The sequence below is a fragment of the Vulpes vulpes genome, chromosome 2 (genome assembly GCF_048418805.1).
Source record: "Vulpes vulpes isolate BD-2025 chromosome 2, VulVul3, whole genome shotgun sequence".
In the NCBI taxonomy this organism is placed as follows: Eukaryota; Metazoa; Chordata; class Mammalia; order Carnivora; family Canidae; genus Vulpes; species Vulpes vulpes.
The window spans coordinates 65,294,043-65,319,646 of NC_132781.1; the positions used below are offsets into that span (position 1 = coordinate 65,294,043).

At 35.7% G+C, this 25,604-nt stretch overlaps 1 protein-coding gene and 1 pseudogene across 1 annotated transcript; one reads left to right on the plus strand and one right to left on the minus strand.

The window, feature by feature from the left end:
- Positions 1-3,016: 3,016 nt before the first annotated feature.
- On the minus strand, positions 3,017-24,905 carry LOC112923691 (UDP-glucuronosyltransferase 2A3-like). Its single transcript, XM_072748844.1, has 6 exons — positions 24,138-24,905; positions 17,243-17,391; positions 14,456-14,587; positions 12,022-12,109; positions 10,292-10,511; positions 3,017-4,531 (listed from the first exon to the last, which is right to left on the minus strand). Exons 1-6 carry the CDS (start codon positions 24,856-24,858, stop codon positions 4,252-4,254), a joined length of 1,590 nt encoding a protein of 529 aa, XP_072604945.1. The 5' UTR covers positions 24,859-24,905; the 3' UTR covers positions 3,017-4,251.
- Positions 5,357-9,835, plus strand: LOC112923599 (hsc70-interacting protein pseudogene; annotated as a pseudogene).
- Positions 24,906-25,604: the final 699 nt, after the last annotated feature.

Here is a 25,604-nt window from a genome sequence, read left to right on the forward strand (position 1 = left end):
CCAACACTGACTGTATAGTTAAAATTTTGTGGGGGTGCCTGGGTGGCTGAGTCATTTAGGTGTCTGTCTTTGGCTTGTGTCATGATCCCAGCATCCTGAGATCAAGCCCCAAGTCGGGCTCCCTGCCTCTCTCTCTCCCTCTGCTGCTCTCCCTGCCTGTACTCTCTCTTTATGTCAAATAAATAAGTAAAATCTTTTTAAAAAGTAATTAAAATTTTGATAAGAGGGGTAGATCTCATGTGTTGTTTTTTAACCACTACAAGAAAAAAAAAAAAAAAAAATTCCAAGGGTATCTGCCATGCCTATAGCAAATAGCAATGTTAAGTTGCTATTTGTCATTTCTGACAAACTCCAAAAAGAGAATCCTAGGATTTTTGAAGCTAAACTATGACCTATTTTCACAGTATCTCTTCTCCATAGAAACCACAGTCCCTGGCTTGTTACTGAGCTCTGGGTGAGACTGACCATGGGCACCAAGTGACTATGCTACTTGTGATGGCCTATGTTGTGGTAACAACCAAAATACGACTGAACATTAGCAGCAACATTCTACAGTTAAATAGGTATATATGAGAACAGTTCAGAGCAGGACCAGAGATTCCAGCAAATTGTCTCTGTGGGTGGCTTAGACTCCCATGGAACCTACCAATGTTTGGATATAAATCTGTGAATCCTCCCCTTCAGATTCAAAAGGGCCTTCCCAACTGAAAATAGGGAAAACATTGTCATATATCCCAATTTATGTATGAGTACACATGATATTCTTAAGCAGCAAGAAGTAGCCATTGTTACAGCCCCACTCAAGGGTGTCTCTGAAACACAGTGGTGGAGCAAAATCTTCCCAATGGGTAGAATATCAAGCATAGATCCAGGTCACTCCATTTTTGTGGGGAAAATGGTGACCTTCTTTACAGACCTATAGATTTATAGGCAAAGACTAATGGATTGTCTGGGTTGTCAAGGACTTGGGACCAGTTAGAGGGAAGATTAAAGGTAAGAAAGTTTCAGGTAGAAGTATGTGAATAAACCTCTTGGTGTTTGCATGGATTATGAAGATACTCCTATTCTGTGGAAATTCCCTCCAGAAGTCATGTTCTACAGACAACTATCTCAATAGTAAATTGGTTTGGGAATGCTCTAGTGGTTCAGCCGGTTAAGCATCTGCCTTCAGCTCAGCTCATGGCTTGGGGTCTGGGATGGAGCCCCATGAGGGCTCAGTCAGTAGAGGATGAGACTTGTGTGTTCAAGTCTTCCTGAGCAGGGAGCCTGCTTCTCCCTCTCCCTCTGTCTCTGTTCCTCCCCATGCTTGTGCTCTCTCTCTCTGTCTCTCTCTCTCTCTCTCAAATAAATAAAATCTTTTTTAAAAATGATAAGATGGTTTGGATGATCAGTCCTGTGAATGTCGGTGTCTTTTTCCAGACTCTCCGAATTTGATCTTAAGGCTCATGCATCAAGGAGCAATGGAGACCTGGTGGAAAGTTCATGTGACGCACGGCATGGACTTCACCTCACCGTGAAAGGCTCATTTCACGTCTCCAACTCTTAAATGTTCAGTTTGTTAATAGCAGAGATCTCGCCCTCCTCCTACCCAATATGGTAAACTCTCAAGGGCTCTAGCTAACCACAAAGTAGAAAAATTGCATTGGTCACTTTCCATCCTCGGGGATGCACCATTTTTCCTTCATAGAATTTATTATAATTTCCAAATGACAGATTTCCTCTTCCCCTTCCCTGTAGTATTTCTGCCAGATAACCAATTATGCACGTGGACCTTAAGTGAAAATCTTGGTGTTGACGTCAACATCATGTATAACCGGGAAATATATTTCAACTAAGGAAATTCAACAGTCTAATATTCACAGAATTTGCTGAGTTTTACCAAATTCTTCCTTAACTAATGAGAGTTTTTCAGGGTTTTAGCTGGGAGACAATATCCTATATATTTTAGAGGCTGTCTTAAAGGATGCAATGTATGTGTCAAAGCATAACCTCATAAATATGCTTTCTGTATTTTCATTTGAAAACATGGGTTCAGATCTCAAGGGGTTGAAAGGGAGAATGAGTCCCCTAACAAGTATGCCTCACTATTGCCCTAGACGGTTTTGTTTTTCATTATTACCTCTTGGAGTCAGGCAGTTTGGAGGTTGCATTTCTCAAGGAGAAAGATTCTACCCGGAGATATGACCAGGATTTTATAGATTATTAACTGTGAATTACTTTGAGGTTGATTATTTTGGCTCCTATGCTTCAGAATTTGTTCAAAGAAGGCGTTACTCTCTTGGCTGTGATCATGAATTCAAAATACCAAAGATAATTAGGCTACTGACATTTATTTGGAGTGGATGAAATTTTGGATCATCCTATCAGGTAAAGAACCCTAACCAGAGGAGATGCTCCCAGAGGGTAAGGCGAACATGGAAGGTTTATGAACTAAATAAGTAAAAATATTAGCTGCAGCTTCCTGAATTTCTCCAAGGTCTTAAAATGTAAGAACTGTGTATCTGTGCTCCAGCTAATGGGGATTGGTTTCTACTCATTAGGGATGAGTGTTTCCTCATCTGAGCAGTTTTACAAGTGTTTGTATGTATGTGTTATTTTTGTTTATTTATTTGCTTATTATCCAAAAATATGCTGCAGTTAGAACAACTAATGCAGTTGGTATCACCCAGAAATTTTTGCCCACTGTCTTCAGATGTTATTTAGGGAAAGGAAGAAATCAGCAGGTAATCAGCAGGAGAGGAGAAAGCAGGTGAACGGTGGCTATTGAGAAGAAACAAATCTCTATGTTGTGGGTGGCCAGTTTCAGAAACCAAATGGGTGCCTGAATTGGGTGGTGCTCAACACCATGAATGGCTACTCCATCTCTCTTGGATCTTAGCCACTGGCTATATTCCAATAGGAATAAACTGCATGGAGCAAACATAAAGAGCTCTTCTCAGGACATAATCAAATTGTAAAAGTCAAAACACATCAACATGAACCACCTTTAAAAATATTAGCATTTAAGAAATACATCTTTAGCCTTCACAAAAAGATTTAAGAATTTATTTGCATTTTCAGGAATGTACATATTCAAAAGAAACACATATTCATATATACCACATATCATGCATTTATTTTTAAATTGGAAGTAATTTTCAATATGCCATATTGAAATGAATATGAATTTCAAAAATGTCCGTAAGTCAAGGGCTGTAATTTATCACCTCAATTATACATCAACTATTGAAATTTTTAATTTCAATAATAAAGTTTTACTTTAATTAGAATACATCATTAAGTATAAAGAAAGTACAGTCTTTATTTGTTAAATTAATGCAAAGCTGAGTCAAATATGAATTTTAATTAGTGTTTTGTGTCATAAGTATTTACTAAAACATACTCTGAGTCAAGCAGGTCTGCTAATGTCTTACATCCTTGGCATAATATTTAATTGATACATTTAAATTTGCAAAATATACAGACTGAAAAATAATATGATGATCTTACATTCCAAGGAAATATTTGTTTTTGCTAGGGAACTAAATCTTTGATTATAAAGACTGATTACAGACTATGGGCATTAGTGATTTTACAATATAATAAATTGACGTTTAACTTTAATGTTATTACTTGTACTGTTAATTAAACATCTCATAAAAGTACGATTTTTTCCATATTTCTTAATAATTTCCTCTATAGATGATCTATTCACCTTTAATACTGTTGACATTCTCTGTCCCTGAGGAAAAATAATGACTCAATTAATCTCTTTTGTTTGTGGGCAGTCCCCATACTCTTGTTTCAAAAATAGTTACACATGAGTACTTGTTGATTATAGGCAGGAACAAAGGCCATGATTATCTATGTATAAAATAGGAATTTGCAGACCTTCCCTAGTATGATGCACTGTTACAGTACTTATCAATTTAGGCTCTGACCGCAGCAAATTTGGGCAAGCAGAAGGACTTATCTTTATGAAAAAGAATAATGAAAAATAACGATATTTTGGCTAAAAAGATACATAAAATTATTAGTGTCCTTGTGCCAGGAAAATGAGAGGAAAGGGTAAAGGCACCTGGGAAAAGACAAAGGAATACTGGGACATGTTCACTAGTTAATGATCATGTTGAATTTTAGGCTTTACCTCCAGGCTAGAGTAGAAGAATGGGAATTTTGAAAATGAGATGGAGATACGGTGTTTTCATTAAAGTCACGGTGGTTAGAATGAACGGGATTGCCCATTAAGGCCTCTTCCCAGCTTAGAAAGATCTACTCCCTCTTTTTCTTCTTTCCTGCTTTATTAAATTTTCGACAAGTAAACAAACAACATTTTGTGACCAAGAATATAGTAGTTGCCACACAGGCCAGCAGGAATCCAATCACATCCAAGGAGTGGTACTGGTACCAGGTTAGGTCATGGGAGGCTGGCCGCAGGTGCTTGGCTCCTTTGTGGCGCATGACAAACTCAATCCAGAAGACTGCTCGGTCCAGGGGCTTTACAGGTTGATCATGGTGAATCCTCGATAATCTTGTAGCATTCTCTTTATAACTGGCAGGCAAAAATATAGAAATTAGAGAGTTTCTGTTTTCATTACAGGTAACATGTGATACATGTTATAGGTTATGTAAGCCAAAGGCCATAGATACACTGAGAAAAAAAATTCATTCTTGCTGAGACATAAACTTTGTGGGTTGCATAGCATCTTAAGAGTCAGGAAGGGAATATGTAGATGAAATATATTCTTAACAGAATGTGATGAAATGCAAACATAAAAAATCAAATAAGTTTATTGCAAATGTATGTCCTAATTTCTCCAAGGAAGAATTTTGAGATTGCGTAAAGTATAGTTTCCAGGGTTGTTCCAAAACCAAGACTGGGAATAACCCAATATTGTGGGGAAACTCCCATAAGTAGGTTCACTAGCATGGTCTCTAATATCTGGCTATATATAATCATGATTATAGACAAGCTGATAATCAACATTATAAACAATTTCTGCAGTGTCTAAGACCCTGGCACTGTGATAATTCCTCCAGTGCACATAGTTGTGTCTCTATGATGCAAAGGAAAGTGTCTATATTGACAATATCAAGGTTGGTAAAGATACTGGGATAATTTTGGAAATGGCAAGGACATGGACTTTGAGTGTTTTAGATAAATAGAAATATCTTGCTAGAATTAAACCCCCCTAATCATGTGGCATGACAGTAGCAATAGTTATATGGAGTTGACAACTCTAATCTCTCAAACAAAAATGGATAGAAGTATGTATTTGAAAGGCAAGTGATATCATCACCAACCATTTCTTGGTTGATGAGCCAGAATTAGTATATTTCCTTTGGGTTTTGTGTTAGAGATAAAAGTTTCGACCAGATGACGTGAAGATGGTAGAAGATAAATGACTTGGGAAGAGATGTCCTAGTGTGATTTACATATTGTTGGGATTGGAGAAGGAGAAATGTGGTTATTATTCACCAGTGAACATGGTATGCTAGATGCAGTAGGAGAGGATAATTCACTTATGTTCGTTTTTGTGTGTGGTGAGAAAGAATATTCTCCAGTCGGGTTGAAATGTTAGTAAGGTTAGAGAAGTAATTTCACGTGGTTCATCCTAAAACATTTTAGGTAAACTATAGTGGGTACTCTCTTCCCAAATCATACTTTTGTTCAACGTTTTCTCCACTGAGAGACAGAGAGATAGAGATAGAGATTTAAAACCAGAAATCCACATATGCTAGATAGATAAACTTGTACTTGTGAATTCAAATAAAAATAAAGCATGCTGGGACATCTGGGTGGCTCAGTGGTTTAGAGCCTGCCTTTGGCCCAGGGCGTGACCAAGTCCCACACTGGGCTCCCTGCATGGAGCCTGCTTCTCCCTCTGCCTGTGTCTCTGCCTCTCTCTCTCTCTCTCTCTCTCTCTCTCTCTCTCTTTCTCTCTGTGTTTCTCATGAATTAATAAATAAATAATCTTTTTTAAAAAGTATGATTTCCTATAAATGTGAAAAGAAAGGCTTATTCTCATATTTAAAATTACCATTAAACATTTTATTGTACACTAATGTTATAGTTACTGTTATCAAGATACTATAAACAATTAAAATCACTATGGTTCATGCATTTAATTGTAATCTTTTGTATTCCTTAATTCCTCTAAGCATGAAGACAAGGGATGCAAATACATCCATATATACACTCCACATGAAACTCTTTTGTTCCTAGAAAATTTCAGAGTTACAACTAAGTTTAGAGTTAATGTTAAGATATTTTAATATAAATAACTTCAGTATTTTCTTGGAAAATTCTAAGAGCACTTATGTTTCTGCCTTTTGCATCAATACTTTTCAAATCATCAAAAAATTTAATTCTATGAACTTAAGTTTTGTATGAAATAAGGTAGAGTTCTAAAAAATTGCAGGACTTACTCTGATATTTAGTAAAATGAACCAAATTAGCATCAGTTAACAACCCAGTAATAGTCTAATGCATTAGACATCAAGACCATCATTTATGAGAAACAGAAGATCATGGCCTTGCTGAAGCTCCTAACCCTGGGTCCATCTCCCAGATGGATGTAATATCCATTTTTTGTAATATTTTGAAAATTATGACTTAAATGCACATCTTAATAAAAGTCACTTGATTGGAATGTGTGTGGGAGGGGGAACTGGACAACTAGCATTGATTTTTCAAGTTGGACTCAAGGCAAGCATTGAGTGTCTTCCCTTTTGGGGATCAGTACATCAACTCCTTTGTCTAAAAACCTTGCAACTAGGACTTTGAGTAGATGCTTTTATGTAGATTAGTTCCAACAAAATTGCATTTGAGTTGACTTTCTCCTCTGAAATATGAATTTAAGATTTGAGTAATACAAATGGAATGTTGTAACAATCTCTTGAGTTTTGCCTCTGAAAAAAAAAATAATGGAGTCTGAGATAATCTGGAAACAAGTGTACACATAAAGCACTTATACAAATTCAGAGCAAATACTGAGAGTATTAGATAAAGATAATGCCTTGATAACAACTTATATAATGTTGGGGGGGAACCATAAAAATGATGGGCTTAGAATGTAATTAGGCATAATACACAGTTCAAAAAAGAGGAGCATTGAAGTAAAATAAGAATGCAAGTGTTATGAATTACAGAAAATCAGGTTATAAAACAAAAAGTGGTGATAAAGGGTATAGCTGAGTTGTTGAAATAAATTGTTAAAAATACCTCCTTCAAGGATTAATAAAGAAATTAGAAAAAGTATTTTCTAGTGGCAAAAAAGTAAATTTACTAATTTAGAGATTGAGGAAATCTCAGTGACTTAAGAAAGGTAAAAAATGATTAGGATACTTAGAAACTAATAGAGAAGGAAACAAACCAAGATATTTTAACATAGAGACCACTGAAATTTGACATCTCTGAAATAGAGAAAAAATGGAACTACCAAACATTTTATAAGTAACAAAAAAAAAAAACTCTGAGAAGAAAAATTTTAATTTTTGTTCTACATTAACAGTATTGAAAGAACATAATATAACCTAGGGAAAATATAGAAAATAATATATAACAATACATCATTAATTAGGTCTGAATTTTTTTAAAAAATGATTTTTTTCCAGGCTGATCTGGAAATTTAATATCCATGAGTCTTCACTGAATGAAAATTTCATGTAATATATTCAGTTAAGAATGAATCTGAAACATTTTGGAATAATGAATCTCTACTTAATGGTAAATAGTGTATTCCCTTAAAATACTGCAAAAAGACTTAATTTAAGTAAAATAAGCGGCATAAATATTCACAAATTAAAATTTTAAGTAATACATATCTCTTTGAGATGAGATTTATTTCTATAGCTAGAATTCAAGGTTTGCAAAAATAAAAAATCCATAAAAATAAAGACTTAAAATTGTATTCATATATTAATTCTTTAGTTTGGTGAGACAATTCAGAGAAAAAAATAGCATATAATGATATATAACTAAAGTTCAATCTAATTTATAGACTCCTTTCAATTAATCAGATTGATTAACTGAAAGAGATGAAGATAATGACATCAATTGAAAATTTCAATTGCTAAATCAGATGAAATTCACAATTTTGTTTAAAAATCCATGCATACTAATACCAATATTTATAAAATTAATACCTACTCAATATCTCTCTTCCCTGTGTATATGCATATACTGATCAATGGTATAGTCAGTGTTAATGATGGTTATTTTTGAATGATAGAGTGAATTATCATTTCCAATTTGGTACTTAGTGAATGCTCATAATATTTAAATAAGCATATGTATGTTTGTCTATACAAACAAGCATATTCAAAAAATTTCTGAGAACTCACATGATCATTATTCATTCTGAAAAAAACATTAATAAAGTATTTGAAGTATTAGTCTTTTTTCCCCCATTTTCAGCAAATCATTTCAATGTTTAGAAAATGAAAAAATAGCCGCATCCACACAGTCATGCTGATCTAGTACCCACGCCTGGAATGGGGCTGTAACCTCAGCAGCGCCTGCCACCTGCCAGCGCCCCTGGACCACGGACCCCCGCAAAGTGAGCAAGCTTCGTGCCTTCGTCAAAATGCGTAAGCAGGATCCGATCCGAGAGTTCTGCGCTTCCTGCGGGAGTGGGTGGAGTGCATGGGGGTGAAATACCACCTGCTACTCATAAAACCAAATCAGAAGACAATACCAAGGAAGAAAAAACAAATAGTAAGAAGGCGAAGGGAAACATAAAGACAGACGAACCATCAGGTGAGCAAAGTGATCTAGATATTGACAATGAAGGTGTAATTGAACCAGATACTGATGCCCCTCAAGAAATGGGAGATGAAAATGTAGAGATAACCAACAAAATGATGGATCAAGCAAATGATAAAAAAGTGGCTGCCAAAAAAAAAAAAAAAAAAAAAAAAGTGGCTGCCATTGATGCCCAAAATGATGGTGAACTACAGAAAGCCATTGACTTGTTCACAGATGCCATCAAACCGAATCCTCGCTTAGCCATTTTGTATGCCAAGAGAGCCAGTGTCCTCATTAAATTACAGAAGCCAAGTGCTGCCATTTGAGACTGTGGCAGAGGTATTGAAATAAATTCTGATTCAGCTCAGCCTTACAAGTGGCAAGGGAAAGCACACAGACTTCTGGGTCATTGGGAAGAAGCAGCACATGATCTTGACCTTGCTTGTAAACTGGATTATGATGAAGATGTTAATGCAATGCTGAAAGAAGTTCAACCGAGGGCCCAGAAAATTGCTGAACATCGGAGGAAGTATGAACGAAAACCTGAAGAGCAAGAGATCAAAGAGAATAGAAAAGGTTAAGAAGACTCGGGAAGAATATGAGAGAGCCCAGAGGGAGGAAGAAGCCAGATGACAATCAGGAGCTCAGTATGGCTCTTTCCCAGGTGGCTTTCCAGGGACGGGCGGGCGGGTAGGGAATGCCTAGTAATTTTCCTGGAAGAATGCCTGGAATGGCAGGGGGATGCCTGGAATGGCAGGAATGCCTGGGCTCAATGAAATTCTTAGTGACCCAGAGGTTCTTGCAGCCATGCAGGATCCAGAAGTTATGGTGGCCTTCCAGGATGTAGCCCAGAACCCAGCAAATATGTCAAAATATCAGAGCAACCCAAAGGTCATGAATCTCATCAGTAAATTGTCAGCCAAATTTGGAGGTCAAGCATAACGCCCTTCTGACAAATAAAGCCCTTGTTGAAGAAAAGCAACTTTGATCACCTAATGGATGTCGCAGTAATACAAACCACTGTATCTCTGCCTCAAGAAGAAAGCTGGGCTGCTGTGAAGGGAATCCCTACTCCTCTGCCCCACATACAGCTCAAACATTCTACAGTGGTTTGCCATTAGGGTATTCATTCAAATAATGTTTTCCTACTAGGAATTACAAACTTTTTTTTTTAATTTTTATTTATTATAGTCACAGAGAGAGAGAGAGAGAGAGAGAGGCAGGCAGAGACACAGGCAGAGGGAGAAGCAGGCTCCATGCACCGGGAGCCCGATGTGGGATTTGATCCCGGGTCTCCAGGATCGCGCCCTGGGCCAAAGGCAGGCGCCAAACCACTGCGCCACCCAGGGATCCCAGGAATTACAAACTTTAAACACTTTTTTAACCCTTAAAAATATTTAAAAACATTAATAAAAGAAAATGAAAAAATAAAGCGGTTTTGATATTGGTCATGTTATGGTTGTCATTTAAAAGTAAATCAGTTACAAGGCATGAAACGCTGAATATTTCCAGGTGTGATGGGTAGCCTAATCCACGGTAGGCCTTTAAAGCAGTAGTACTTACGAAGGTTCAGTAATGACTGTTCTCAGGGCATGGAGCAGATCTGCACTGGTCATTGTGTTGATGTTCACCTCCACAGCTGCTCCTTTGGCCTTCATGTGAGCGATGTTGTCAGGCTGATCAGCAAACAAAGGCACTCCCACCATAGGAACCCCGTGATAAATAGCTTCATAGATCCCATTGCTTCCACCATGAGTGATAAAAGCTTTTGTTTTGGGATGACCTAGTTTGGAATTGGGTGAGAAGTGGATGAGGATTTCATTGTCTATGAATTGGATTGGTTAACAGAATTGGAGAAAGAGGGAAAAGACTACAGGGGTAACTCAATGAAGAAAGCAGCAGTTTTCTACAAAAGCCAAGAGCACCTGGGCTATGGCTATCTCAGAAAACTATGATCCCAGGAAAGGAGGCAGTAGTTCCCTCTGCATTGTCTGCAGAGACTTTACTGAGGAGGAAATACCTGAACTGAGACTGAAACTTGAAGAGTGATGGGAGTCTCAACTGAAGATGCTCTTTTGTGAATCGAAGAAAGCACCGACTCTCTAAAATGAACCGCCAATTCTTGAATTATTTCTGCTTTAAGACGGCAAGTAAAATGTGACATTTGATTTTCTTTTTCTAGCTTTCTTTCTTTCTTTCTTTCTTTCTTTCTTTCTTTCTTTCTTTCTTCCTTTATTAAATTTTGTTTTAAATTCCAGTGTAGTTAACATACAATGTTGTATTAGTTTGGGGTGTACAATAGAGTGATTCAACACCTCCATACACCACCCAGTACCCATCACAACAAGTGCACTCCCTAGTCCTCATCACCTATTTATCCTTGCCCCGTCCAATCAATTCCCCTCTGGGGACCAGCAGTTTGTTCTCTATAGTTAAGAGTCTGTTTCTTGGTTTGTCTCCCTCTCTTTTTTACTTTTCCTTTGCTCATTTCTTCTTCTGTTGTTGTTATTGTTCCCTAAATTCCTCATGTGAATGAAATCATATGGTATCTACCTTTCTCCGACTTATTTCTCTTAGCACTATACTTCCCGCTCTATCCATATCATTGCATATGGCAACGTTTCATTCTTTTTAAAACTGAACAATATTCCATTGTATTCACATACCACTTCTTCTTTATCCATTCATCAATTGATGGGCACTTAAGCTGCTTTCATATCTTGGCTATTGTAAATAATGCTGCTATAAATATAGGGGTGCATGTATCTCTTTGAATTTATTCTTTTGTATTCTTTGGGTAAACCTCCAGTAGTGGGATCCCTGGGTGGCGCAGCGGTTTGGCGCCTGCCTTTGGCCCAGGGTGCGATCCTGGAGACCCGGGATCGAATCCCACGTCGGGCTCCCGGTGCATGGAGCCTGCTTCTCCCTCTGCCTGTGTCTCTGCCTCTCTCTCTCTCTCTCTGTGACTATCATAAATAAATAAAAATTTAAAAAAAAGAAAAAACCTCCAGTAGTGTGATTACTGGATCATGGGGTAGTTCTATTTTTTACTTTTTGAGGGACCTCCATACTGTGTTCCAGAGTGGCTGCACCAGTTTGCATTCCCACCAGCAGTGCAAGAGAGTTCCTTTTTCTTCACATCTTCACCAACATTTTTTGTTTTGTGTGTTTTTGATTTTAGCCTAAAACGTGACATTTTACCTACTAAATATTCATTGAATGTATTTGCTGCTAAACAGCCACTTTACTTGCCCATTATCCAACTGTACAGGTTTTCTTCCCCTCAGTCTTACCAAGAAGATCATTCTGGGGTATCCAGTCATAGAGCCGAGTATTGGTTCCCAACGTGGCTGGTTTGTTTCCTTTGTATCTCCATAAAACCTGTCAAAGACAGTGCTTTAATTTTGCAAGTAAAAACGCACAGTGAAGGCATCTTAGGGCTGTAGAATTATTTGTAAGTTATGTAGCCCACCACTACTTTATGTGATAGTGAGAGAAGTGGACATAGGGGTCGTTTGCAAGCACAGAAATATAGGAGGACTGTTTACATTAACCCTGTCAAAAAGGGCTTGTCCTAATAGTTTATTAAGTATAGTTTCATCATTTTTACATTTCTCACTTAAAAATCTTTGGTGTGACATTATAAGTGAAAAGATGAAAAATAAAAAGACTAGTTTAATCCATCAGAGCACGGGGGTTTTTAATAGCATTGAAATAAACATGAAAACTGGTAATTTATTAATGTCATAAGGCCATCTTAACTCTCATGTTTCAAATATAACGTTTTCTGAAAATATAATTAGTTTTAAGTGTTTATTGTCTGCTTGTTAAATGACTGTCTCCTTCTTTCCTGCTTCCCTCTTTCCTTCCTTCCTTCCTTCCTTCCTTCCTTCCTTTTCTTCTTCTTCTTCTTCTTCTTCTTCTTTCTTCTTCTTCTTCTTCTTCTTCTTCTTCTTCTTCTTCTTCTTCTTCTTCTTCTTCTCCTTCTTCTTCTTCTTCTTCTTCTTCTTCTTCTTCTTCTTCTTCTTCTTCTTCTTTTCTCTCTCTCTCTCTCTCTCTCTTTCTCCCTCTCCCTCTCCCTCTCTCTCTCTCCCTTTCTCTATAGTGTTTGAGGGAGGAAGAGCTGGAGGTTTGCTTTATTTCACTATTTAATGAAGTATCTTGTTAGGATGTTAACCTTTTCTTACATACTTGTTGCAGAGTAGGGAGCTCTGTAAAACTAAGTTCACATTAAATATTAATAGATGGTGAACTCTTTCTTTTAAGTTTTTAGTTTATTCAACAATTCATCCAGTAGTCATCATGATAAGTGCATGCTTTAATCCCCACCACCTATTTAACCCATCCCCCCATCCACCTCTCCTCTGGTAGCCATCAGTTTGTTCTCTATAAGAGTTTGTTTCTTGGTTTCTCTGTCTGTCTGTCTCTCTCACTCTTTTGCCCCATGTTCATTGGTTTTGTTTCTTAAATTCCACATACAATTGAAATCATATGGCATTTGTCTTTCTTTGACTTATTTTGCCTAGCATTATATTCTCTGGCACCTCCCATGTCTTTACAAATGGCAAGATTTCATTCTTTTGCATGGCTGAAAAAAATATTCCATTGTATATGTATAGCACATCTTTTTTTTTCAATTTTTATTTACATTTAGTTAGTTAATAGGCAGTGTAATGTTGGTTATAGGAGTATTATTGAGTGATTCATCACTTACATAACACCATGTCTTCTTTATCCACTCATCTGTCCATGGACGCTTGGTTTGCTTCCATAACTTGGCTATTGTAAAGCTGCTATAAACACCGGGGTATGTACCCCTTTGAATTAGTCTTTTGGCATTCTTTTGGTAAATACCCGGTAGCATGATTATTGGATCATAGTATAGTTCTATTTTTAACTTTTTGAGGAACCTCTATACTGCTTTCCAGAGTGACTGCACCAGTTTGAATTCCTGCCAGCCATGCAAAATAATGCCTTTTTCTCTACATCCTTGGGTGGCAAAAAGTGCAGAAATAAATAGCAAAGACTTAGCAGCCCTAATTAGTAATGCTTACCATTATGGAGGTTTATATATTTTAACTAATATACAAACATAAAAAGTTCTAGGGTATTTCACGAAGAGGAATCTATAAAAAGTAGAAATCTAGAACTATAATGACAACAAACTTCAAGTTAATTAAATATAATAAATCAGAAAATATATATTGTTTGATAATAATATTAGGATTTTTAACTGTTTTTAACTGTAGAAATTTCAAATTAGAAAGATTAGGCTTCCACTTTTAAACCAACTAGATATTGATATAGTCTCAGTAAAACCTCAAAATATAAAGTATATCCTTGAGCATAATTCCTGTCTATTCTAATGTACACCATCGCTCTTTTCCTGGACCTGGCGCTAACACACTTGAGACTTTGGGGAATAGTCAGTGCAGGTCATAAGATATCAAATAGTAAAACATTTTTGGGAACTTAACATTGTCATCTCTATTTCACTGAAAATAAATGATTGTATAAAAAGATGTATTTCCATAGTAATGCAGAGACTTACTAAGAAAATGATTAAATGTGCCCCAATATACTATTCAATGTTTTAAGAAATTTTTACTTGAAGGTGGTACCAGTTATGCTCAGTGTTTCAGAGTTGATCTAGAAAGAGTCCTATTCATTACACTTTCTATCCAATTGGCAGAGTGGCTATCAACCAGGCCCCAAAGTTGTACTGACCTTCTGTGGAATCTGGGCAAGAGCCGAGGCAATGAGATTGGCCTTTTCATCTGTGAGATTTTTGACCATTGACCCCAGAGAAAACACCACAACACCATCTTCACCTGAACTTTGGACAAATTCCTCCATTTCCTACAGTGATAAAATTATCTTTATTATAAATGTGCAGGATCACAGGGGAAGATTTCACTTATACTTCTAAAATAGACGTCAAGAGAAGTATCCGAGATGTTAGACTGGTTCTACTCTCTGCCACAGAGAACAATCTAGCATCTTTAAGAGGAAATAGGTTTCTGAAAACTATCAGAAACTGAACCATTATACAAAGTGAATAGGCAATAAGAGACATCTTTTCCCATGGCTCATGGAACTCTTATGCTCAAGGCTTAATTTTATGAACCAGCAGAGATATTTGAAAACTCAAAAATATTCCGTGTAAGAAGCCTACAAAAGGGTCCTAACTAGACTTTTAAAATGTGCATGTCAGTTTACCTGCGTTAAATTGTTAATAAGTCAATCTAACTCTCTATTAGGACTTCAGGATAATTTTCTCATGTTTATTCTTTGCCTGATGAATTGGAGTAAAAATGATTTTTTTTAGAATTGACAATATAGTAATACAGTTTAAAAGTTAAAAAACTGTTGTTGTTGTTTTAAATGAGGATAACATTTATGAGACAGTGCTTCTCTACCTTCTCACAAATAGCTGATACACCCTTAATTTGAACCTTAGCACATTGGTTAATATAAACTCCTATACAAATAAAACCCTCTGGTCACTACTTAGAGTTATGCAAGTTGGGCACTGCAAAATCTCTTTGAGGTCTTTTGATTTGTGATACATGTGATATCAACATGCATAGATCTGTCGTGCTTTCCCTGTGTTAGTATTATTGGCTTCGGTGTGATATTTCTCAATATATTTATTGAATTTCTCAATTATATTTATTTATTTCTCAAAGCATTTCTCAATTCAAGGCTGTTAAAATTACTAGGGAAAGGATGATGTTATACATGAAAGTGGACTGCTATTTTAGCTTAGATAATATTGGTAGAATATCTCTGAAGTCCCAGGAGTTGGCATTTTGCCATTTTGATTTGCCTCCCTGAAACAGTGATTGAATATACATACATACACAAACACACACACACACAAAATATATATATAGCAGTTAGATTTGGATTCTTGATTTGGCTGGCTTTCATTGCTTTCTTCCTGTGTATGCAGTCCCTGGCACAACTTTTTCATCAGAGATATAAGCTATGTTGGTATTCATATTGCCCAAATGTTTGTATTAGCAATTGGGTTTGGAATGGAATAATCCACCCCCCTTGTAAAACGTGTCTGAGTTTTTTTGTAAAATTGTGCATATGAAAAGTAAAGATGACATGATGAATATAATAGTGCGGCATGAGGTATTGTCTTGTGATCCAAGGAATATGTTTTGTCTCTTTCCATACTTTTCTTTGATATTGGTTTATTATCTGCTATAATAACACTTAATAGAGCTTACATGCAGCCATAACTTGACTGGTAATAAAAGCATATTCAGAATCCTAAAATAAAATTTAAACCTAAATGTATATCTTACCCAAATTAGAAATCAAGAACCTCCTGAGAACACTATTCAACCTCAATCTTCTACAGAGGTTATGTTCACTCACCTACATCCTAGGCAAATGAGTCTCTACCTCTTCAATCCCTTGATAAAGGTAGTTATTGATAAAGATAGTTAAATACAATATTTTTATTATGTTTATCTATTATTCTCTATTACTTCTCATGTTGTCTTCTTCCAACATTTTTGACTGTCCACATTTATTTGTTGATGACTTTGGATTGTGGTATACAATTTTCCTTTTCGTTTCAGAAAAACCTGACAACATGGTCCTAAAGAATAAATTCAGTTTGGGGGCACCTGTGTGGCTCATTGGTTAAGCATTTACATTTGGCTCATATCGTGATCACGGGGCCCTGGGATTGAGTCCCACATCAGGTTCCCTGTAGGGAGCCTGCTTCTCCCTCTGCCTCTGTCTCTGCCTCTCTCTGTGGGTTTTTCATGAATAAATAACATTAAAAACAAAGAATGAATTCAGTGTTTCTGTCTCTTAGTTCTATGACTTCTTTATTTCAATGACTCCTAATCTGTTTCTAATGCTCTCTGCTAAAACCTAGACCTTGTATGATCCAAATGATTACTAGAAATATCCACCTGAAAATTATTTTGAGTCTTTAAAGTGAATTGGTCCAAAACTGAATTTATCATTGTCATCGCAAAAAAAAAAAGTTTTTTCCATGAATTCTTTTTTTATCTTGGTAGAGATCACTTTTCTTCAAGAAGTGCTACCTGTGTCCATTCTTCTGTCAACACTTTCTTCTTACTGACAAAACTCTGGAATCTACCTGAGGGTTCTCATGAAATCATTATCATTCAACCAGTTATTAACAGTCCCAATTCATAACTCCATCATAGTTAGAAAGTTAGGAAGACTATCACAAACTTTTGGGGTATTTCCAAAGCTTTAGTTTACTGTTACATCAATTCAGTACCCAAACTGTAGACACACTGGTATTTTAACTTGCTGCTTGAATTATTTCTTTCTTCAGCCAAAATATCAAAGTGAAGTCTAAAAAGGTAATGTCAACCATGAGAGACCTTTATGTTTTGCAAAATAGATTAAGAACAAAAAATCATCATATGTCTGTTATCAAGGAAGTATACTTTAAAGAAGAGTCAGCATTATATAATAAGATACGAAAGAAATCCCCCAATGTAATAGACCTACCTTAGGTAATGGTTTGGCAGGTTTACAGTGCAACCCTCCTACAAACTCAAAATTAGGTAAGTATGGGCGAGGAAATTCCAAATCCCAATATGTTCGGATTAACCAAATTTCTGCTTTCCCCATAATCTCACATAATGTAGTGGGTCTTCCTGGAGAAAAAAAAAAAAAAAGTCGAGTAAAGGTTACCAGTATATATATTTGTTGGAATGCAATCTACGCTAATTTACTGACAGGCTATTAAGGAAAAAGATAAATCTATGTCTCCTAGATTATTTATCACATTGAGATATTAAAAGGAAGGGAAAGTTAAAATGATAAGGAGGGAAAGAGAAAGAAAAGGAAGGAAGAAAGGAAAAGAAAGAGGGATAGAGATGAAGAGAGGGAGGAAGGAAGGTAGAGAGGGAGAGAGGGAGGGAATAAAGAGGAGGTAAGAAAGAGAAGGATGAGAAATGAGAAGGAGGGTGGGTCAGAGGATATTTAGGTCGGGAAAGTCATGTGCAAGTGTACTTTCACAAAAACAAATTCAATAAAAAATTTAACCACAACTCCATGTATGATAAATTTAATACTTCTTGCTTCTCTCCAGTTAAATGGCAGGTGATAGATTAGCCCCATTGTATCAACACAAATTCCCTTTCAATGTTTTTTTGACTTCCAATTCAAATTGTTTCTCTACCTCCCAGCCAGTTATAGTCTCTGGTTCACTCATAATGATAAAAAATCCCACCAGTATTTGTTTACTTTACCTTCCTCAATCAAATCCCATCACTGTCCACCACAATTGATTTGCCAATATTTCATTAGTACGAATTCTCTGAATAATTCGTACCCAATATAACCCCCTTTGGAATGTGAAATATACATGTACATATCATCAACATCACACAGTTATTTTGGTGTTACCTATAAAAGATGTTTTTTGAAAGGAAGATTCTGAGTATTAATTTTAGAAGATTGTAAAGGGGAGGAATGATTATTTGCAAGTGACAAAATCAACCATTTTGGAAACCAAGAAAAACCCATGTTTTCCATTTAAACAAATAAAAATTCATATGAGAATTTCCTTTCTAAAAGATCATAACCAAAATTGGTGATCATATATAACACAGGCAGGAGAGCCTCATTTTAGTCATTGCTTTGTAGTGTTTGAATTTAAGTCTGATGTTATATAGTCAAATGTCTTAATCTGATAATGAAGAAGAATTTCTCAAGGACGTTCTCTTGAAAACACCAGAGATTGGATAAACACACCACTTCACAGGTTCCACGTCAAAATATTTCTGTACATTAGAGGTCTTGTTCAATGTATGATGTCATGTCTTGATTATCACCTCCTTAGGTGAAATTATTGCATGTAACTTATAGGCCACATTTTGAGAAGTACCTAACTTAAATATTTGCTAAAATTCTTTATTTGAAGCAGTGGTGCACATACAAATACAGAATCAAACAAAAATAAAGAGAATAAAATTAAACAAAAGTATGCAAATATTGGCACATAATTTCATAACACATTCTAAATGTTATATTGAGGAATTGTAAAACAAAAATATAGAATTAAAATTAACCACCAAATTCTTCCTATAATTAAATGATTCCCACACACTGAGTTAGGAACACAGTGCAGAATTACATAAATGAGCTGTTAAATTGGAGTTACTATGTAAATACTGCTAATGTTTGAATAGAGTGTTATAAACCTACATGACGAGTCTACTAAGGTGGCTTTTAATTTCAAAGAGTCTGAATTCATAGCAAAATGCCTTACTATAAGCAAGATAAATAGAAGAGAATTTCAGTGGACAGTTACCAGTCTCTCAGAGGTAAGTCGTATTAGCTGGGTTGATACCTAGAGACAGCTTTTCTAGGCTAAGATTAGTAATTTCTCTTTGAAGACATTTGAGGAAAAATATTATATCTGAATCACTGTTTAAAAAAGTAATACTTTACTTATTTAGAGCAGTTTCTGGATCACAGTAAAATCGAGACAATGAGAATAATTAAATAAATAAGAATAAATATTTATTCATAGGGACTCAGAGAGAGAGGCAGAGACACAGGCAGAGGGAGAAGCAGGCTCCGCGCGGGGAGTCTGATGCGGGACTGAATCCCAGGATCCCGAGATCATGACCTGAGACAAAGGCAGAGGCTCAACCCCTGGGCCACCCAGGTGCCCCAAGGCGGAACTTTTTCACATGCCCTCACCTTCACACATGCATAGACTCTCCATTATTAACATCCGCAAACATCGTGGTACATCAGGTATAAGTTCATTACTTAATGAACTTACACTGGCACATTCTAATTCTCTAAAGTCAGTAGTTTACATTATAGTACACTCCTGGTATTGTTCGTTCTATGAGACTGGGCACAGGTAGGATGATTTCTATCTGACTATCCATCATTCTGGTAACAGAGTATTTTCACTTGCCCTAAAAGTCCTCTGTGTTCTCCCCTTTCATCCCGCTTCCTCCCCACCCCAAACCCAGCCCCCACTCCTAGAAAACACTGATATTTATTGTCTCCTTAGTTTTGCCTTTCCCACAATGTCATATAGTTGGACTTCTACAGTATTTATCCTTTAAGGTGGCATTCTTTGACCTAGTAATATGCATTTTAGGATTCTCAATGTCTTTTTCTGGTGTGATAGCTCATTTCTTTTTAGTATTGAATAACATTTAATTATCTAGATCTACCCGTTTATCCATTCACCTACTGGAGAACAGCTTGGTTGCTTCCATGTTTGGGCAAATATGCATAAAGCTGCTATAAATATCCATGCCTCATTTTTGTACAGACAAAAGTTTTCAGCTTATTTGGGTACATGCCAAGGAGTATGATAGTATGGTAAGAGTATGCTCAGTTTAAGAAACCATCAAAATGTCTTCCAAAGTGGCTATAGCATTTTGCATTCCCACTAGCAATAAATGAGAATTCCTGTTCCACAACTGGCCAGCTTTTGGTATTTGTCACTATTCTGCATTTTGGCCACTCTAACAGATGTGTAGTGCTATATCATTATTTTAATTTGCATTCACCTCATGACACATGATATGGAGCATCTTTTTACATATTTGTTTGCCAACTGTGTATCTTCTTTGTTGAGGTTTCTGCTTCGCTTCATTTTTAATTGTGTTGTATGTCTCCTTATGGCTTTCTAAGAGTTTAATACATACATAAATATTTTGAGAGGGATCAGAGAGAGAGGGAGAAAGGGAATCTTAAGGAAGCTCAATCTCCATGCCCAGTGTGGAGCCAGACTTAGGGCTCAAGCTCACAACCCTGAGATCGTGACCTGAGTTGTAATCAAGAGTTGGATGCTTAACCAACTGAGCCACGCAGGGGCTCCTATAAAATATTTTAGATAACATTCTTTATCAGGTATGTTCTCTCAATCAGTGTCTTATTGATCCATTCTCTTGAAATTGTCTTTTACAGAGAAGAAGTTTTTAATTTTAATGAAGTCTGACATATTCATTATTTCTATTTTGTGCCTTTGGTGTTGTGTACAAATGCTCATTGCCATGTCCAAGATCATCTAGGTTTTTTTCTAGGTTATCTTCCAGGAGCTTTATAGTTTTGCATTTTACATTTAGATCTATGATTTATTGTTAGCTAAATTTTGTGATGGGAGTAAGTCCTGTACTTATGTTCTTTTTTTGCATGTGGATGTCCAATTGCGTCCAGCATCATTTCTTGAAAGACTATCCATTGTACTACATTTGTTTCCTTGTCAAACATCACTGGACTACCTTGGTTGGGTCTATCTCTGGCCTCTGTATTATTTCCTTTTCTAGTCTTATTCCTTTAGTTAGGAACCTTCAGTATTGTGTTGAAGAGGTGTGGAGAGAGATATATTTTTATGTCTGTGTAAATTAGTTGAAAATCCCCAAGTCAACTGATGGGCTTAAAACGTATTTGCAAGACATACAATAGAAAAAAAGACTTAAATTCCCTAAAATATTAGTTGTAGGTCAGTCAGATAAACAGACTCAAAGAAAATAGACATGGAGCAGTGGGACTAAAATGCCCTGTTAACAGATAAACTACAAATTTACATAATGTTTGTTGAAGTATAAATTTTTTAGGAAGCTCTGAGATTATCTGGTAAGGGAAAATGTATATAGCTTATACCTTATTTATACTGTTGCTCTTATACAACAGGTGACAAATACAAGAGTGTTCATAACAGCAGCATTACATAAAACACTTTACACAGCCAGATGTCCATCCACAGATTGGCATGGTGTAGTTACACCATAAAACACTATATAGAGAGCTTTTTAAAAAAGAGAGGAAATACATGATTCCATCACCAAAGAATATTGAGCATAAATAGCAAACTGTATTTGTACACTATTCAGAAAACTAAACAATAAAGTTTTGAAAGAACCACATATAGATAGCAGATGAGAAATTTTCAAAATGTTTACCAGAGTCAGGTTTATAGTTTCCACTATAAGAAAGATGTTTCTAAGATACTGGCAACAATCTATTTCCTAACTTACTTATAAACAGAAGTTTATTTTATTATTTCTTTCAATGGTACACTTACATTTTACATATTTTTGTTGGTATGATATTTTCTAAAATCTGAAAGTAGATGCATAATATTTTGAAATAGATATAAAATATTTTTATGTCTGTGTAAATTAGTTGAAAATTTCCACATCAATTGATTGGGCTTAAAATATATTTGTACACACATTATAGAAAAAAGGCTTAAATTCCCTAAAATGTTCTTACAGGTACTAAGATAAACAGACTTGAGGAAAATGGAATAATTTTTATCAGCCCCAAAAAAGATCTCAGGATAAAGGCTAAATGATTCAGCAATTTTAGAGAACACTGTGGCAAGGATATAAGTGCAATAAATTTAGGACAACTTTTTTTGTAATACCAGAGTTGGAACAACCCAAGTAGTTATCATGACTAGACTAGTTCAATGATTTTTACATCCATTAAAACTAATACTATAAGTGAATGTAAAGAATAATGTAAATTTTAAAATATTCTGCAGAAAGATATCAAATCTAGATTCGGTGAAAAGAAAGGCAAAAATGAATATTTAGTCATTCCTCCTAATGACAAAGAAGAAAGAAAAGATGTATCTAATAAATATTTATGTTTAATGAAGCACAGATAATATCTTGATATAAAGACCAGAATACTTAATAGTGCTTATGTAGAGAAATACAAAGCCAATTATTATTCATTATATATATTTTTGTTCTGTTTAAATTTTTCAGCCATTTTATTAGTTATTTTTATTATGAGATTGACAAGGAAGTTATGGTCATGGTATATTCAGAATCTCCTGATAAAGAATATGAGAGAATGCAGGATTGAAAATCAACAAAAGTACATACAACAAACAAACAAGCCTACTAAAGATGACAGAGTTAAACATTTGCCATAGATCCTAAGGATGACATCTATTCCATAATATTTATACAGAGAATCCTATAACTTTCCCCTCTTTATGCATAATATGACAAATGGACTAAAAATTCATCGATAGCCCTGGAAAAGTTTCTCTTATTAACAGAACATATTTATTTTTCTATATCTTGCATTTATTTATGAGAATAGAATTGAGACCAAAATCCTGTCTTAAGGATTTAAATCCATAGAACCCAGCACACTACCTACACCCACATTGTGCTTCCTAGTTCTCAAATTATTTGCAGTGAAATCAGCACAGTATAAACTTAAATCATGTATAAAGCTAAGGAGTTTTAAATTTTATTCCTTTGAATATATTGTTTGTGAAACAAGGTATCTATTGGAAAGTCAGTGTTCCAGACTGACTTGTGTTCCTCTAACATTCATGTTGAAATCTGATCATATTTTTGAATTAGATACCTTAAAGAAGTAATTATATTAGAATGAGGTCCTAAGAGTGGGCCTTAATCCAATATCCCAGAGAAACCAGACTTGGCAACACCAAGATTCTCAAAAATAGTTGGGTGTGGAAGCCAACCTCAGTTGATGGAATCCAATGAGAGCCAAACATACGAAAATTGCAAAGCAAAACCATTCCTTATTAGAAAAAGCAATCAGATAAAATAGAATATGTGTCATTAGTAATTTAAAAAGGGCTATCTTTCAACAACTCAAGCTATTAACTTTTTTAGTTTTCCATTTAATTTTTCTAGTTTCTGTGTAGTACTCCCTTAAGGAGTATAAAGCTTCTAGAAAACTTTCCAGTATGACCAGCTATGATGAAACAGTTCACGTAAGACTAATGAAGTTTCATTCCGTGTTAAAAAAAAAAAAAGAGAGAGAGAGAGAGAGAGATGAATGGCAAAGACTCTGCCCCAACAGGAGAGAATAATACACATTTTAAATGTAATAATTAATGAGTCTCAAAATTTGTGGGTCAAAATTCAGACAAAGGAAATTATATATGCCAAAGTTAATCCGTTGTTAATATAGTTCAGGCTTCAGTTTGTTACCACAATCAGGAAAAAGGATTATCTTACTTTTACAACAAATATTACACTTCTTTAACCAATAAAATGTCAAATCTCTTCCATTATGAAAACTCAGTATACAAGACTCATTTGCGATATCCTATATCTGATAAAAAACAATATAACTTCCATTAGACTGACATTTATTAGTGTGTTTTATATTTTGTTTTGATAACAATCTATTAAGTATCACGGTACCTTACAAACTGGTTAGATGACTGTAAAGACAGGGTAACCATTCCAAGATATTTCTTGCCTCGTCTTCCCAATTGATTATGGATAACAGTTCATTGCTATCACTTATAAAGGTTTATGTGGAATTGAAACTTTTAAAAATATACTCTTCATTTTCCTAGACTGTTTTTAAACCACCTAAGTTTCTTTACACAACTACTTTAGAATGAAAAGCAATCACTTACCTAATACTTCACTGTAAAACTGGTTCCAAAACGGATTGTCATGTTGGTGGATCCAGAAGTTAAAGAAAATGGAGTACATTAAATTTTTTACCCTTTGCAGAAAAGTCATTCTGTCTGTTAGTGCCGTCATGGTAACAGGAACATAGGAAAGTGGAGCTGGAAGCTTCCCACAGTATTTTTCCACAGTGTCACCAATAAAGAACCTTACCGTATACACAAAAGGGACCCCCAGTAGTTCAGCAATCAGCTCTCCACAGGGTAATGCAGGGTCTATGACCATTACGTTGTAGTTAGCTTCCCGGAGTTTCTTCATGATTGACTGGTTGTAGACTATAGTCTCACACAGTTTGAAATTTCCATCATCTTGATATAAGAATTCTTCCAGTTTTAATGCTGACTGCCAGGGTGACAATGTTGGCATAACATTAGTAGCTACGTCTAAAAAATGATCTAGCCACTTTTCAGCAGCCTCTCTGTCGTGTGGCATGGGGATCACCTCAAATTTCAGTGTGGAAGGCTTGTTGTAGTCAATGATGAAACTCTGTGGAGACACCAACACAGTCACCTCATGGCCCCTTTCTGTGAGTTTCTCCAGAATAATCCTTATATTGAGCCAAGGGCTCATGTCACAGGGCCACACCAGGACCTTCCCACAGAATCCACAGCCAGTGTAGCAGAGCTGCAGCAGCACAATTGCTGAAATCCATTTTGTAGACATCATGACAGTAGGTTCCTTACACACTGCTCTACAGAAGTTAAATGTTTGCTGGGCACAGAGTGAAGAGGCAATTTAGATACAGATCAAGTTAAAAATTAATTTCTAGAGTTAATAAATGACACTATGTGAGAACACTTTGTCGTTGTTGACGAGGCACAGTCCTATAGAGCATTTGTCTAAATGGAGATATGAAATATTTAAATATTTTAGAGGAAATGACTGCAGTATTTTAGGAGTTCATTTTAAATATATTAAAACAAAAATGATATATTTCAATTGACAATTTTTAAATATAAAAGAATAATCCATTTAAGCAAGTCTAATAGATAATATAGTACATCTTATGGAACATGATGATTGATAACTTGGGAAACAAAAATGTAAGCCTTGACACAAAATTGGTTACATGCTAGTATATGAGTAAGATGCATACATCACATAGTAACAAGAGGAATGTGCTAAATAGTAGATTAAAGTACAGCATTTCAGGGCCTCAGAAGATGCTGTCACACTAATGTGAAAAAAATCACACAAAGCTCCAAGATGGAGGGTGCATTTCATCTGAGCCCAGAAGCAAACGTGACAGAAGGAGGGTTCTGAAGGTGAATGGAAGAAAAGGAAAAAAAGAATGCTGATATGGGAATAATGACCATTTATGTGTTATCAGTTCAGTATGTTTAGAGTGAAGGCCAACATAGGACAGTGCAGACAAGGAAAATACTATTTAAAACAGGACACTTTGGAGAGCC